At 36.0% G+C, this 12,856-nt stretch overlaps 1 protein-coding gene across 4 annotated transcripts; it reads right to left on the bottom strand.

Annotated features, from left to right (window-relative positions):
• Positions 1-964: 964 nt before the first annotated feature.
• On the bottom strand, positions 965-11,389 carry LOC113107044 (WD repeat-containing protein 13-like). Of its 4 annotated transcripts, none has more exons than XM_026269180.1 (10): positions 11,290-11,374; positions 10,124-10,203; positions 9,696-9,927; positions 9,306-9,415; positions 7,958-8,088; positions 6,541-6,848; positions 3,167-3,347; positions 2,905-3,046; positions 2,707-2,825; positions 965-1,586 (listed from the first exon to the last, which is right to left on the bottom strand). In XM_026269180.1, the coding sequence occupies exons 2-10, from the start codon at positions 10,162-10,164 to the stop codon at positions 1,402-1,404; spliced, it is 1,449 nt and encodes a 482-aa protein (XP_026124965.1). In that variant the 5' UTR covers positions 10,165-10,203; positions 11,290-11,374; the 3' UTR covers positions 965-1,401. The 4 variants fall into 4 exon arrangements, with proteins under 4 accessions (XP_026124965.1, XP_026124966.1, XP_026124967.1 ...); XM_026269181.1 differs by lacking the exon at positions 11,290-11,374 and adding an exon at positions 11,245-11,288; XM_026269182.1 differs by lacking the exon at positions 9,696-9,927 and having other exon boundaries at positions 11,290-11,389.
• Positions 11,390-12,856: the final 1,467 nt, after the last annotated feature.

Raw genomic sequence — 12,856 nt, 5'->3', positions numbered from 1 at the left:
AGGCTTTAGAATTTCTTCAACAAAAAACGTGCATATCACAACCCTTACAAAAATAAACCATGGTTTTATCATAGTAAAACTGATTTCTGAATGCTTGAGACTATAAAATAAATTAGAGTAATAATAAAGTTTCTTTTTCACCCCTATAGTAGGTTATTTTTTTCCATCATCATATTTGAGTCTGAATTAGCAGAAACTAAACCTATGATGCAAAATTATTCATTTTATTAGTTGTCTTATGTTGTGTAATCTTTTACGTTACTTGCCTGAAGTTGTACGTTCTGTGTGATTCATGTGGAGTCAAAGCTTCTGGAAATGTTTTTAACGTAAATATATTTTATACTTTGCCTTTTATTCTTATGTTTTTTGTTCCTTTAGCTTACCCCACTGTAGAACCAAAAGTAGTTCCTCTCATGTTTTAGTGGAAGTAACTGTCGTGAGGCAATTTTGTTCTTTTCCAAATAAAAGTACGCGCATACACTTGGGCTTATGAATAATAAATGAATGTTAATTTCAAAATAAATGCCGCTACATATAAAAACAGCAACGAGTCTTTAGTCTTTCATGTGAATCAAGTCTCGTCACCAAAATTCGTATTTGTAATCTTAATCTAATAATAAAGAAAATTTGCATACTGTATTAAGGCTGATGATACACAGGGCAACTTTTTGATCAATGTTGCAATCAATGGGCAACCAGGTGAAACACAGGCCAACAACTGATCCAAATTATCTAGATTGAAATGGCAAAGTGCCCAAGTTGCCCAAAAAAGTTGACAGGCAAAACTGCTCAAAAAGCCCAACACAGGGTAAAGTTGAATAATATTATGCACTTGAGGAGGCCTAATCATATTCAAATTTGGAATATTACTAGGTTTTCATTAAACATGAGATTCAATCTTTTAAAGTGAAAAATATACTTAAAAAAAAACAGATAATATATGAAGGAAAACAGAAAGACCAAATGTAGCTTAATTCAGCTAGTGTGATTACATTTATTGAGTTCAACGAGGCATAAATACAGTAGTGTTATTGTGCAAGCGAACACAAGTTTAGTGACAAGCAGACTCAACGTTCTCATTCTCACACCCTCACTCTATAAGACACACAATGCACAACGGTGAACAAAGTATTATATTAACATCTCCTCTCTTAAGCTGACCACAAAGAATAATACATTTCACAAACAAGCACCACATCCCCCAAAAACAGAAACAGAAACATCAGCCCTAAAACAAAGATAAGACACAAGTTTCTTTCATGGTCCACATGATTCAGTTCAGACTCACTCAAAACACAACAGTCATCTTGACGTTTACAGTAGGTTTCATTGCACATGATTTAAGCCAGCCTGCAAGGAAGATGCTGTTGCCAAGGTAGCGAAAGCTTGGAGTTGCTGTGGTTACTTCTGCTCCCGTCTCCAGATGATCACCATCCCGGTGGTGTCAGAAGAGGCCAGCAGGCTTTCGTCGCAGTTGAAGCTCACGTCCAGGACGGGCCCGCTGTGGCCCTGCAGCTTGTTAACAATGGCCTTAGTGTTGCGCTCAACATCGAAAAAGTAGACGCACGCATCCTCACTGCCTGTGACTGCAAGAGAGAAAGAGCAGGATTCTCTGACTCTGGCTTTGTCCCAAAACATAGTGAGTGGCCTACACAGCAGGGCTGGGCGATGTATCGAATCTTTGCGATAATATCAGAATAATTTTGACGAAGATGTAAAATTTACCCTAATTTAACCCTAATATCGAATATTTCAATTTCAAGCATACTTTCCTAAAACAATGCGCCGAACACCCTAAAAAGGAACATGTAACTGTGGACTTCTCTACTATGAGAGCTTTTATGAAAGTGGTTGCCAGCTAACAAGAATTTAAAGATCTCCCAATTGCGATTGTGATCGCTGCATAAATGCACTTACTCGACCCCGATGTTTGAATAGAGAAACATAGACTATGGCCGTTTGGAATTACTATTGGGGAACTTCACTGTTATATTTACCAGTTTTCATAATATAGACCGAGACGGTGCAAAAGTCTTTGGTATTCATATACTGTATATATAGTTTAAATTGTGAATTGCATGCACTAAAAAAGGTATATATATTTTTTTTTTATGGGCAAAAGAAAATCATGTTTTATTTATTATTTAAATACAAATGCAAACATGTTGAGATATATATATATATATATATATCGAATATCGTAAAAATGTGACAATATCGAGATACAATTTTTTTTTTATATATCGCCCAACCCTACTACACAGACAAAATCCTAGCTGAAAATGAATCTCATTAAGTCACTGTCATGTGACACTGAAACAGAAAATATTTGTAATACCTCCAAAATGTTAAAATATATACGATCCCTCCACTTTCCTGGAGTGCTGCATTTTAAATTAATGTTCATTGAATGGAAGTCAATGGAACGCAAAGAGCAATGTGACTACGCCTTTAGAATCCATTCTGAAGGATAATGTGACAGTGATGAAAAATAGATAGAAAAATAGAAAACCCTTATTTTAAATTGTAATATTTCATAATATTGTAGTTTTACAGTAGTTTTTGATCAAATAAATGCAGCCTTTGTGAGCATAAGTGACATAAACATAAACAAAATCACGCCAATCCAAAACATTTGAATAGTAGTGAATGTATAACACACCGAACAGACAGAAATTGCCCATAATATGATGATTGCGTTCTTACCGACACAGGCTCCCTGTCTGAAGGACATGAGAGGACAGAAGATGCTGTGCAGCGGCTGGGATCCGTGTTGAATTGGGAAGCTCCTCTTCAGCTGTAGAGTTCCCTCATTATCCACGACCCTATCAACACCAGTTCCACACTGATCAATAATCACCTCAGTCAAGAGAAGGTGACAATCTAATGTTAGTGCATTCTAACCTGTAGAGCAGTAGTTTATTGACACAGGCGTTGATGAGCAGCGATGGATCCCGTGCCTCTCGACTGATCCACGAGCGGGCTGAGATGCTGGAGATAGGGCTGCCCTCATTCACCACCAGTCTCTTAGCTTTGGTCAGTTTTCCTGTGGAAAAAGAACCTTAGCTTTACGTAATCAGGGACATAGTAACTATACTCTCATCTACATTATATTGTCCAGATTTTCCACTCGTGCTTTATGCAAGCAAATCGCTTTGTGTTGTACCTGTGGCCATGTCAAAGAGGAAGGAGAAAATGCTTCCCCTGTCGTCACCAGCCCACAGGATTCTCCCCGGAGCATCAAACGAGAGAGAAAGCACTCGACCGGTGAGCTTACTGGAGCCTCCTTTCACTTTCTTCCCAGTGGAGATGTTCACCACCTGCAGGTGGTGTTTACTGTTGCCAACCTGGGGACGGACAACAAAGGACACATCTGATGGATTATATCAACTGAAAATACTTCACAGCAAAATCATCACGCAGTGGATGGGATTCAGTGTAGGAAATGAGAAACAGATGTTTAAAGACTTTATATTCTAAACTGAAATACATAAAATAACTACAAAATTAAAGGGGGGGTGAAATGCTATTTCATGCATACTGAGTTTTTTACACTGTTAAAGAGTTGGATTCCCATGCTAAACATGGACAAAGTTTCAAAAATTAAGTTGTACGTTTGAAGGAGTATTTTTGTTCCAAAAAAACCTCTTCCGGTTTGTCACAAGTTTCGGAAAGTTTTTTTCGAGTATGGCTCTGTGTGACGTTAGATGGAGCGGAATTTCCTTATATGGGTCCTGATGGCACTTCTCCCGGAAGAGTGCACGCTCCCGTATAGCAGAGCACTGGGAGCACAACAGACTTCACTGATCAGAGCGAGAGCGTCGCCAAATGTCACAAAAGGAGTGTGTTTTTGGTTGCCAGGGCAAGACAACCCTGCACAGATTACCAAAAAAAAGAAACAGCATTAAGGGACCAGTGGATGGAGTTTATTTTTACAGAGCATCAACGGAGTTGTGCAAGTGTTTGTGTTTGTTCCCTGCATTTCGAAGATGCTTGTTTTACAAACAAGGCCCAGTTTGACGACGGATTTGCGTATCGTTTATTTCTTAAGGATGATGCAGTCCCAATGAAAAAGGGTCACGATCGTGTTTTCGAACCGCATGCGGTGAGTAAAACTGCTTAAAATATCCCTGCCCCCTTGTTAGTGCTTCCGCCTCCCATGCGGAGACCCGGGTTCAAGCCCCGCTCGGAGCGAGTCGTTGCTGCTGCTGCTCTTGTTCAGTTTCAGCCTTCACAGCTGTCACAGCTTCCAAACGCTCTCAACGCAAAAGCTTACTCGCGCTCGTGATTCTTTAGCTCCGCCCACACGGCACGCCTCCAGACGCTCGTGTTTTTCCGGGAAAAATCGGTACAGACTATCTTTCTCTTATGAATATAATAAAACTAAAGACTTTTTGGAGTTATGAAGGATGCAGTACTACTCTATAGGTACTCAAGATTAACAGGATATTGAGTGAAAACGAGCATTTCACCACCCCTTTAAACAATCTGTAGTAGGGCTGCACAATATTGGGAAAAAATGACATTGTGATATTTTATTTTTCTGCGATATATATTGCGATATTTTTTCCTACAAACAAAAAATGAGGTGAGCACACTTACATTCTCATTTTAAATGATTTAAACATTGACACCATGGTGTCAATTGATTAATTATGCGCGAGGGAGCGAGAGCTAGACAGCACTCTTGTTGTTTGAAAAAGGCTCGCTCTCTCTCGGTCTCTCTCTCTCTCTCTCAATTCAATTCATATTGCTTTCTTGCCATGACATACAAAGGTACATATTGCCAAAGCATTGTACATAGCAGAATAGAAACAAACAAAACAAAAATACATATATATTCATAAGAAAAAAAATTACATGCAAAATAAATCCATATACATTTCTATAAACATTGATGGTACTTCTCTGTCTGTCTCTCTCGTGCTCTCTCCCTGTCTCTCTCGCGCGCTCCCTCTCTCTCTCTGCCTTGTTAAACTTGCATGTGTTTTTCAGTCCTGTCAATGATAAACTTTCACTCTATAATGTTTAAGCTGTGCAATTAATCCGCAAATCACATTCGTCAAGGCCGGGGAGCAGCTGGCCCATGTAATGTTTCTTATTTCAATGAATAACAGATCAACTACGACAGCCTACATCGCACATCCTGCGATGTGACTATCGTGGATTCGTACATCACGATATCGATGCTTAAACGACACATCGTGCAGCCCTAATCTGTAGCTCTCTTTTTGGTCTTGGTCAGTAATTTTTCTTTATATTTCAGCATTGTAAAAAAACAATTTAACATAAGAAACAAATTAATAAAAACAAATGGTTTAGACTAAATAAAAATAAAAAAGTTTGCATGTGTGTTTTTCCTGCATTTATGGCTTTTCAGTGATCCAAATCAATCAATATGCATTTGTAATTTATGACGGCCAAAAAGTAAGATGACATTCTGATTTTAAAATAAATCAATGAAATAATTATAAAAGTATAGCAGAATACTTAAATAAATGCATATATGGTAAATATCACTTGTCACTCTATATCACCTACTAATGGCCTATTTGTAACAATTTTTAAATGCTTAGTTTTATGATCAAAACTCTGCAGTTTCAAAACATTTCATGCAATGCAATACAATGATGACTGACGGATGAACAAATAAACCTTCCTTAAAATCCTGATGCATCATTTTTGATACTCACATTTTGCGACAGTTTTTCTAAATAATTATGCATGGGTAATCAAGTGAATCCAACAACAATATAAAAGTTATTTTTCAATTGATTTTGTATTCACAATGCACGTTATAAATGAATCAAGCTCATGGCACCTCCTGAGACTGTCTGAGTTTAGTTGGAGTGTTCACATATGAGACAAAACTGCTTTAAAAAAAAAAAAGCCTTGTAAAAAAGAAAGTATAAGAGATGCAGTCAAACCAACAATTGCATTTCTTGTCAAATGTCATGCAGAGCTATTTTATAGGTCGTCCTCACGGTGCTTGATGGGTAAGTCAAATTTCCCATCGCTGCACACAAATGACTCTTTTTGGCTGGTGGCACATGTTAATTTCACACCCTAATAGGATTTCTGAAAGGGCTGATGGTATTTGTCACAGCAGTCTGCAGTGTTTCATCAGCATAAACAATTCCATATACACAGGCCAGAAAAATTCTGTCAACTTGAATAATCCAATTCTAATTTTATATTCACTAAAGAATACTGTATTGTGGTTTCTACAAAGATATTTACTGGCTCAGCTGTTTTCAGAATATGACAATAATAAGAAATGTTTCTTGAGCAGCAAATCAGCATATTAGAATAATTTCTGAAGGATCATGAGACGCTGAAGACTGGAGTAAAGATGCAGAAAATTCAGTTTTACAAAAAAAAAAAAATGATTCACAATTTCACGATATAACTCTTTTTACTGTACTTTGATCAAATAAAAGCATAGGAGGCTTCCTTCAAAAGCATTGAAGAATCTTACTGAGCTGAACTTTTAAATGTTGGTGTAAATAGGAAACGAAAATGGCTGGCATCTGGCCTCACCACAGTCAGGTTGTTGTTCATGGGCTGAAAAGTGCAGCACAGCAGCTCACTGCCCTCTGGGTCAGCCACCTCTCGGATGCAGCGTCCATCCTCTGTGTTCCAGATACGCAGAGTGCCATCTTTTGATGTGGACACAATGATGTCATTGCTGAGCGACCAGGCGAAGTCAGTCACGGGTCCAGCATGGCCCTTTAGTGTCACCTTTACAGTGGGTGGAGGCGGGGACAACGTCATTATTGACAATGTCCCATCCAATGAGCAGCAGGCAAGGAGGCGTTTATCATCATTGGCAAACTGCAATCGAGGAACTGAGGAGATACAATAGTAAAAGGATAAAATGAGAATGTAAAACAAGAGTCCGCAGCCTAGACTAACAAATGGCTACTTTCAAACATTTGCGTTCATGCAGTGAAGCAGGATAGTGGTGATGGATTAAAGGCACGTCTTGGTCAAAATACTGGTCTTGATGAAGCATTCATCCAAATACTGACAGCGCTAAAGTGTCAAGACTTTTATATAGAAAAAGGTTACTACTACTACTACAATATTTGGTTTGAGTTCATTTTGTTATAAGTTTTATTATAATAAAGTATATAAAAATGCCAAGATAATGGATATAGTCTTTATCACTGCTTAAAATATCTTGTATATTATTGTGTGCCTTATTCTGTTTAAGAAGCCACATCATCTCACAGAAGGATTTATTTCAAAAACTAGACTAAGTAAAAACGTGTTATTAACTCTGGTATATGCCTCTGTGTAGTAAATGCTGCTCCATCTGAAAGCATGTGATGAAGATTTACTATTAATCACAGAACCGGCTTTACTGACAAGATATGCATGACAATAGCATTCGATTAATCGTGCAGCCCTAATATATTACTAGAATAGGATTCAGGTCTTAACAGTATAAGCTTTTTACTTACATTTGCAATTAAAAACAGATGTTTGCAAACTGTAAAATGTATTTATGAGCATGTGTGTCAAAGTAATGACATATTTTTTTTTTACTTTTTATAACTTTTTTTAATGCACTCCTTAATTTTTCAACTTAGGAGCACATGCTCCTTGGGAAAATAAGGAAGCATCAAGCTCTAAGATTGCAGAATCAAGAAGTCGCTGTCTAAAGTATAAATGTATTTATTTTATTCATTTTGTCATCAAAATGAAATATTTTCAATACTGCTTCATTTTCAAATTATTAATTTCTAATTTAGTAAGTATTAAGTTGATAAATCTATGGCATGCAGCATTTTGTTATTTACTAATTTTAAATTAAATAGGCTTTATATTGATATTCTTTCACCCTGCTCTTTAAGGTACTGACCATCAATAAAAAGTTTTTTAAAAACTTGTATAGACTAGAGTAAATGTTGTTGGTCACCACCCTTAGTCATATCATTAACAGCTCACTCACCCGCTGAGTCCACATGCTGGTCAAAGATGTGGTGCATGCCGGCAAAGGCGTAGTTCTCACTGAGGGTGGTGTCACCTGCCATGGCCCGACTGGCTTCTGCCACCGAGGTGGGCACCAGACTACCTGGAGGCCTAACACATAAGATATAACCAAAGAACTATTCATATTACATTAATAACACCCAACATCATATTTGCTTAATGAAATACATTACTTGTTTCTTACAAATTTTTGGGAATGCTGATTGAACAAATAGTACCTGTTTTGCTTAAGCATTAGGGGTGTAACAATTCATCAATATTGATTGATATATCGATACGATGTCTGACAATATGATGCATCAAATGCCACACATAAAATATTGATATCTGTAGTATAAACATGCACATTATTTGTCACTGTCCACATTTTCACATAATGTCTGTCTATGCATTACCGCCAACACGTGCATTCTTGCTCAAACTCACATATCAAATGTATGTAACTTATTACATCAAAATGTGCGTTTTGGCGAATATCGTAGTAAACACAATCGGTTAGGCATATGTCTTAACATAAACAGTTCAGAAAGAAAAGGCACGTGTATCAGTAACTTATATTAAATTCGTGCTTCATTCTTAAAGTGAAAGCAAACTAATAATAAATCTAATGCTGTCAAAGAAAAAATACAAGTGCTCACTGCTCCTGTCTAAATAACCATTGTAACATCAAACATTATTAATTTATATTTCATTTATACAGTGGAGACTGTGCAGTTGTTTTACATTCGATTAGCTTATTACATTTCTGTGTTCTACCTGAAAATGTATTTTAGATTGAGCTGTTGTACTGTATTTATTTTCTATCTGTATTTATATATTTATTTTATCTGTAAAAAATAAATATTTTAGCGCTGAGCCCATAGTAGCAGCCAGAATGTTTTTTTCCATTTATTTTCTTTATTATTTAAAAAAATTGGTAGGCCTATTTTATTTTTTATTTTTTTGTGAATGTCCCAAATGAGGTACAGAATGTACAAATTTCAGATAAATGTATTTATTCAGATAAATGTATATAAATGTTATATTTTGGTTGCATTTGTGAGTTAATAAAAATGTAGATGGTTGTTTAAAATAGATATATAATATCAAAATATTGATATATCGATCAATATACTCCTGTATCAAATTGAATCATATCGTAGAATTGTTTGAGGTATGGAAATATATCGTATTGCTGGGTATGAGAATCAATATTGTATTGTGACATGACGAACCATCTGATTTACACCCCTTTTAAGCATGTCAAAGTTTCTCACAAAACATTATGCATTTCATAACATTTGTCAGATGAAGTTAGTGGGCTTTACCTTTCATCATACACCGCCCTGTTCATCTGAGCTTGTAGCTGGTATGAACCACGACTTACTGATCTCCGGTGGCCTCTAGCACCCTGAACCCTGGGATCCTCCTCGAAGTCCTGATTGAAAGACAGAAGAGGGGATAAAAAAAGACCACAAAAAGAGAAAAGCAGGCAGTAATGAATGAGTTTAAGCAATTTGATTGTCCTTCATGCTCGCAATCTACATGCACTGCAGCTCTCACACAACACAATGACCTGGATCTCGATTGCTATTTATATCAAGGACTATATAGATGTTCTATCTTGCCCTCTGTCTGTTTTTGTGGGGCATATTTCAGCCCAGAACTCCCTTTCCGCATTTCTCCAACCCTTTTCCCTGTTTCTGAATGCACCTAACCTCCATGCGATCCAGTGTGGTGCGGGAACTGCGCACACTGCTGGCTCTGAAGCTGCTCTGCTCTGACAGAGGCCCGTAACGCAGGGCGAGCAACTGACTGCGCAGACGCAGATACTGCCTGCGCAGCCCCGGCTCAAAGCCACACTTGGCATTCTCGCGGAGCAGCTGGCTGCGCCGGCGGATGTACTGCGTGCGGAACTGGGGGAACGTAGGTGTGCGGTAAGCATTGTACCTGAGGAAGAAGACAAAAAGACAGAAAATAGACAATAATCCATCACACGTTTAGGCCCTACACATCAAAAGTACATACGAAAAAAAAAAATAAAAAAAAAAAATATATATATATATATATATATATATATATATATATATATATATATATATATACAAATAAAGGAGTCCTGCTCCAATGACAATCATGCACACACCTTGCGTCCACTGCCAGCACCTGCTGCCAAACAGCAGCCATGAGATCCACGAACACAGAGAGATGCAGGAAACACAAAGACTGCAGGAGACACAAATACACTAGACATTAATTAAATAATAATAATGAAAAAAAACCTAATATATAAAACAACTAAAGATGTCACAACATTAATATCATTATCATTCAATTCATTCAAAATAACACTAATAAGCCTTAATATAAACAATAAATGCAATTAACAATGTAATTTAAAGGTTTTCAAACTTTTTAATGTTAAGGACCCCCAAATATGTTGATTCCCTAATGAGAAACTCCACATATAATAAATACATATTCATAAACAAAAAGGCAGATGCATATTATATGTGCAAAATTCATTTATATACAGTAGTGTAAGGAAACTATTCTAGGTTCTATTATTAAGAATAAAGTTAAATAACTGTTTCTAAAATGAAATAATTGGCTTTTGCATTGTCATTTTACTAATACAAAATGTTAAAAAGTTATCTTAACTTGACAACGTTCATGAAATTATTTTTAGAAATAAATAATTCTGTAAATATAAATGAATTATATATATATATATATATATATATATATATATATATATATATATATATATATATATATATACATATATATATATATATAGCAATTAAAGTCTTTATTTCTTTGGAAAGCAGAATTAAATGAGTTTAGTACATGCAAACGTAGAAAATATGTTGAACGTATTTGATTTCATTCAAGTTATTTCATTAACACCTTATAAGCATACATTAACAGTCCTAAAACATATTTTGTAAACAAATTAAAGAAAAAAAAATAATCTAATCCAGTTTAATGTACAAATAGTACAAACATCCAACACAGTAGCACAATGCAACTGTGAGCATATATAACGTGTATAAGAAATATATAATAACAAAATGATTCATATTTGTGCACAGCATAAACACATAGTTTATTTTTAAACCAATGTTTTGACGCATTAGCCACAGTTAGCAGAGATGCTAACAACAACAGCCGTTAGACACCGATTAACAATCCGCCTAAACAATCGTGTCAGTTAGCCTGTGGCTATATTTCGCTAATAATAATTTCTGAGTGGGGTAAACTTACTGAAACGTAATGTCATGTTTAATTTCGTTTCCAAAGGACACCTACCGTGCGAGACTCTCACCGGTTCATTCTGTCTGAAGGGACTGGCGTGATCACGTGACCGACCCGCCCTTCCAACAGCTGATCTGCACATCATTGACGTCACCGCGGCGCGCGTAACGAATACTGCCCTATGATTTGCATGATGTTGGAGATGGACAGGTCATGCTGTGTCACTTAGCCACGAAAACTGACTTTACATATATGTACATTAAAGAGCAGAGTTTTCTTTACATGTATTTTAGTGCATTTACAATCAGTCAATCAAAATGCCATCAGAAAAATCATTATATCTCTGTTTTCGAATGTGAAGTTCAACAGAATCACAAACGTCTCTGGAGTAAGGTTCACAAACTACAAATATCCATATTAATATATAAACACATTTAAATATTATTTTAAATATTATTTTCTAACTCAAAAAACTTTTAACAAGTATTTCATATATTTCTATTATTGTTCATTTTATTTTATTTGTGCGTAGAGAGCATATCAATACAATTCTTGGTAACACTTTATTTTAAGGTGTCCTTGTTATACATGTTATATGTGCTTGCTATATAATTAATATATAATTATACATAATTGCATGCAAGTAACCCTAAACCAAAACACAACCCTAATCCTAACCATATAGTAAGTACATTCAGTTAATTAACATTACTCAGTACTTAAATGTATAATTACACTGTAACAAGGACACCTTAAAATAAAGTGTAACACAATAGTTACTTCTTGATTATGTAAATAATGAAGATACAACATTGTCTTGGTAAAACTAACATTCATAGCTGTGGGAGTGAACTATCGATCTGTGTTCAGCAAAATCAAAGGATTAACTGTACAAAAGCTACATACACATTCATGATTTCACCTGAGCTCAGCAGAGGCCCATGGCAGGACAGTGCAGAGGCACAGCTGACGGGGCTCTTTGCTTGTTCCTCATGTTCTTTCCCGAAGGGGGCCCGTACATGGAGTCATTCAGTGGCTGGGGCCATAAATAAGGGCTATGCCAGTGGCTCAGTACTGCTTATTCTACAAGGACACAAGGACTTTGGAGCGCAGACAAAATGCCTGGAACAAAAGGTAGATATTGAAGAAAAGTATGAAATATGCAAATTTAAAAAAAATTTAAAACATATTTTTATAATAATAATAATAATATAAGTATAATACACAAGGCATGCAAAAAGTAATATCCTGAATATTTTAACATTTAACAGGTAACAAGTCGGACAAGAAATCCACCACCAAGGTAAAAATTGCACAGCAGACCCATTGCACATTGGAAAGTTATATATGCATGTTTCATAAAGCCTGCTCAAAATCAGTCACTGTCAGTATTGGCCAATGTTCTGGCAAGATTCTTTCAAATGTATGGGAAAAAAATGTTCTTCCAGCAACATTAATAGAACTGTTGTCTGGGCTTTAATAACGTTCGCAAAACATCAGCACAAAAGCCTTATTTAGACATCGTTCATGGAATATTTCTTTTTTTCCTGAAATATTTTATGAAATGTTTCAGGATGTTCAGAGAGCACATTAAAGATAACTGTTCCTATAATGTATGCAC

The sequence above is a fragment of the Carassius auratus genome, chromosome 8 (assembly GCF_003368295.1).
Source record: "Carassius auratus strain Wakin chromosome 8, ASM336829v1, whole genome shotgun sequence".
Lineage (NCBI taxonomy): Eukaryota > Metazoa > Chordata > Actinopteri > Cypriniformes > Cyprinidae > Carassius > Carassius auratus.
Note: the sequence above shows the minus strand (reverse complement) of the source record. Positions and strands in the feature narration are given on the sequence as shown.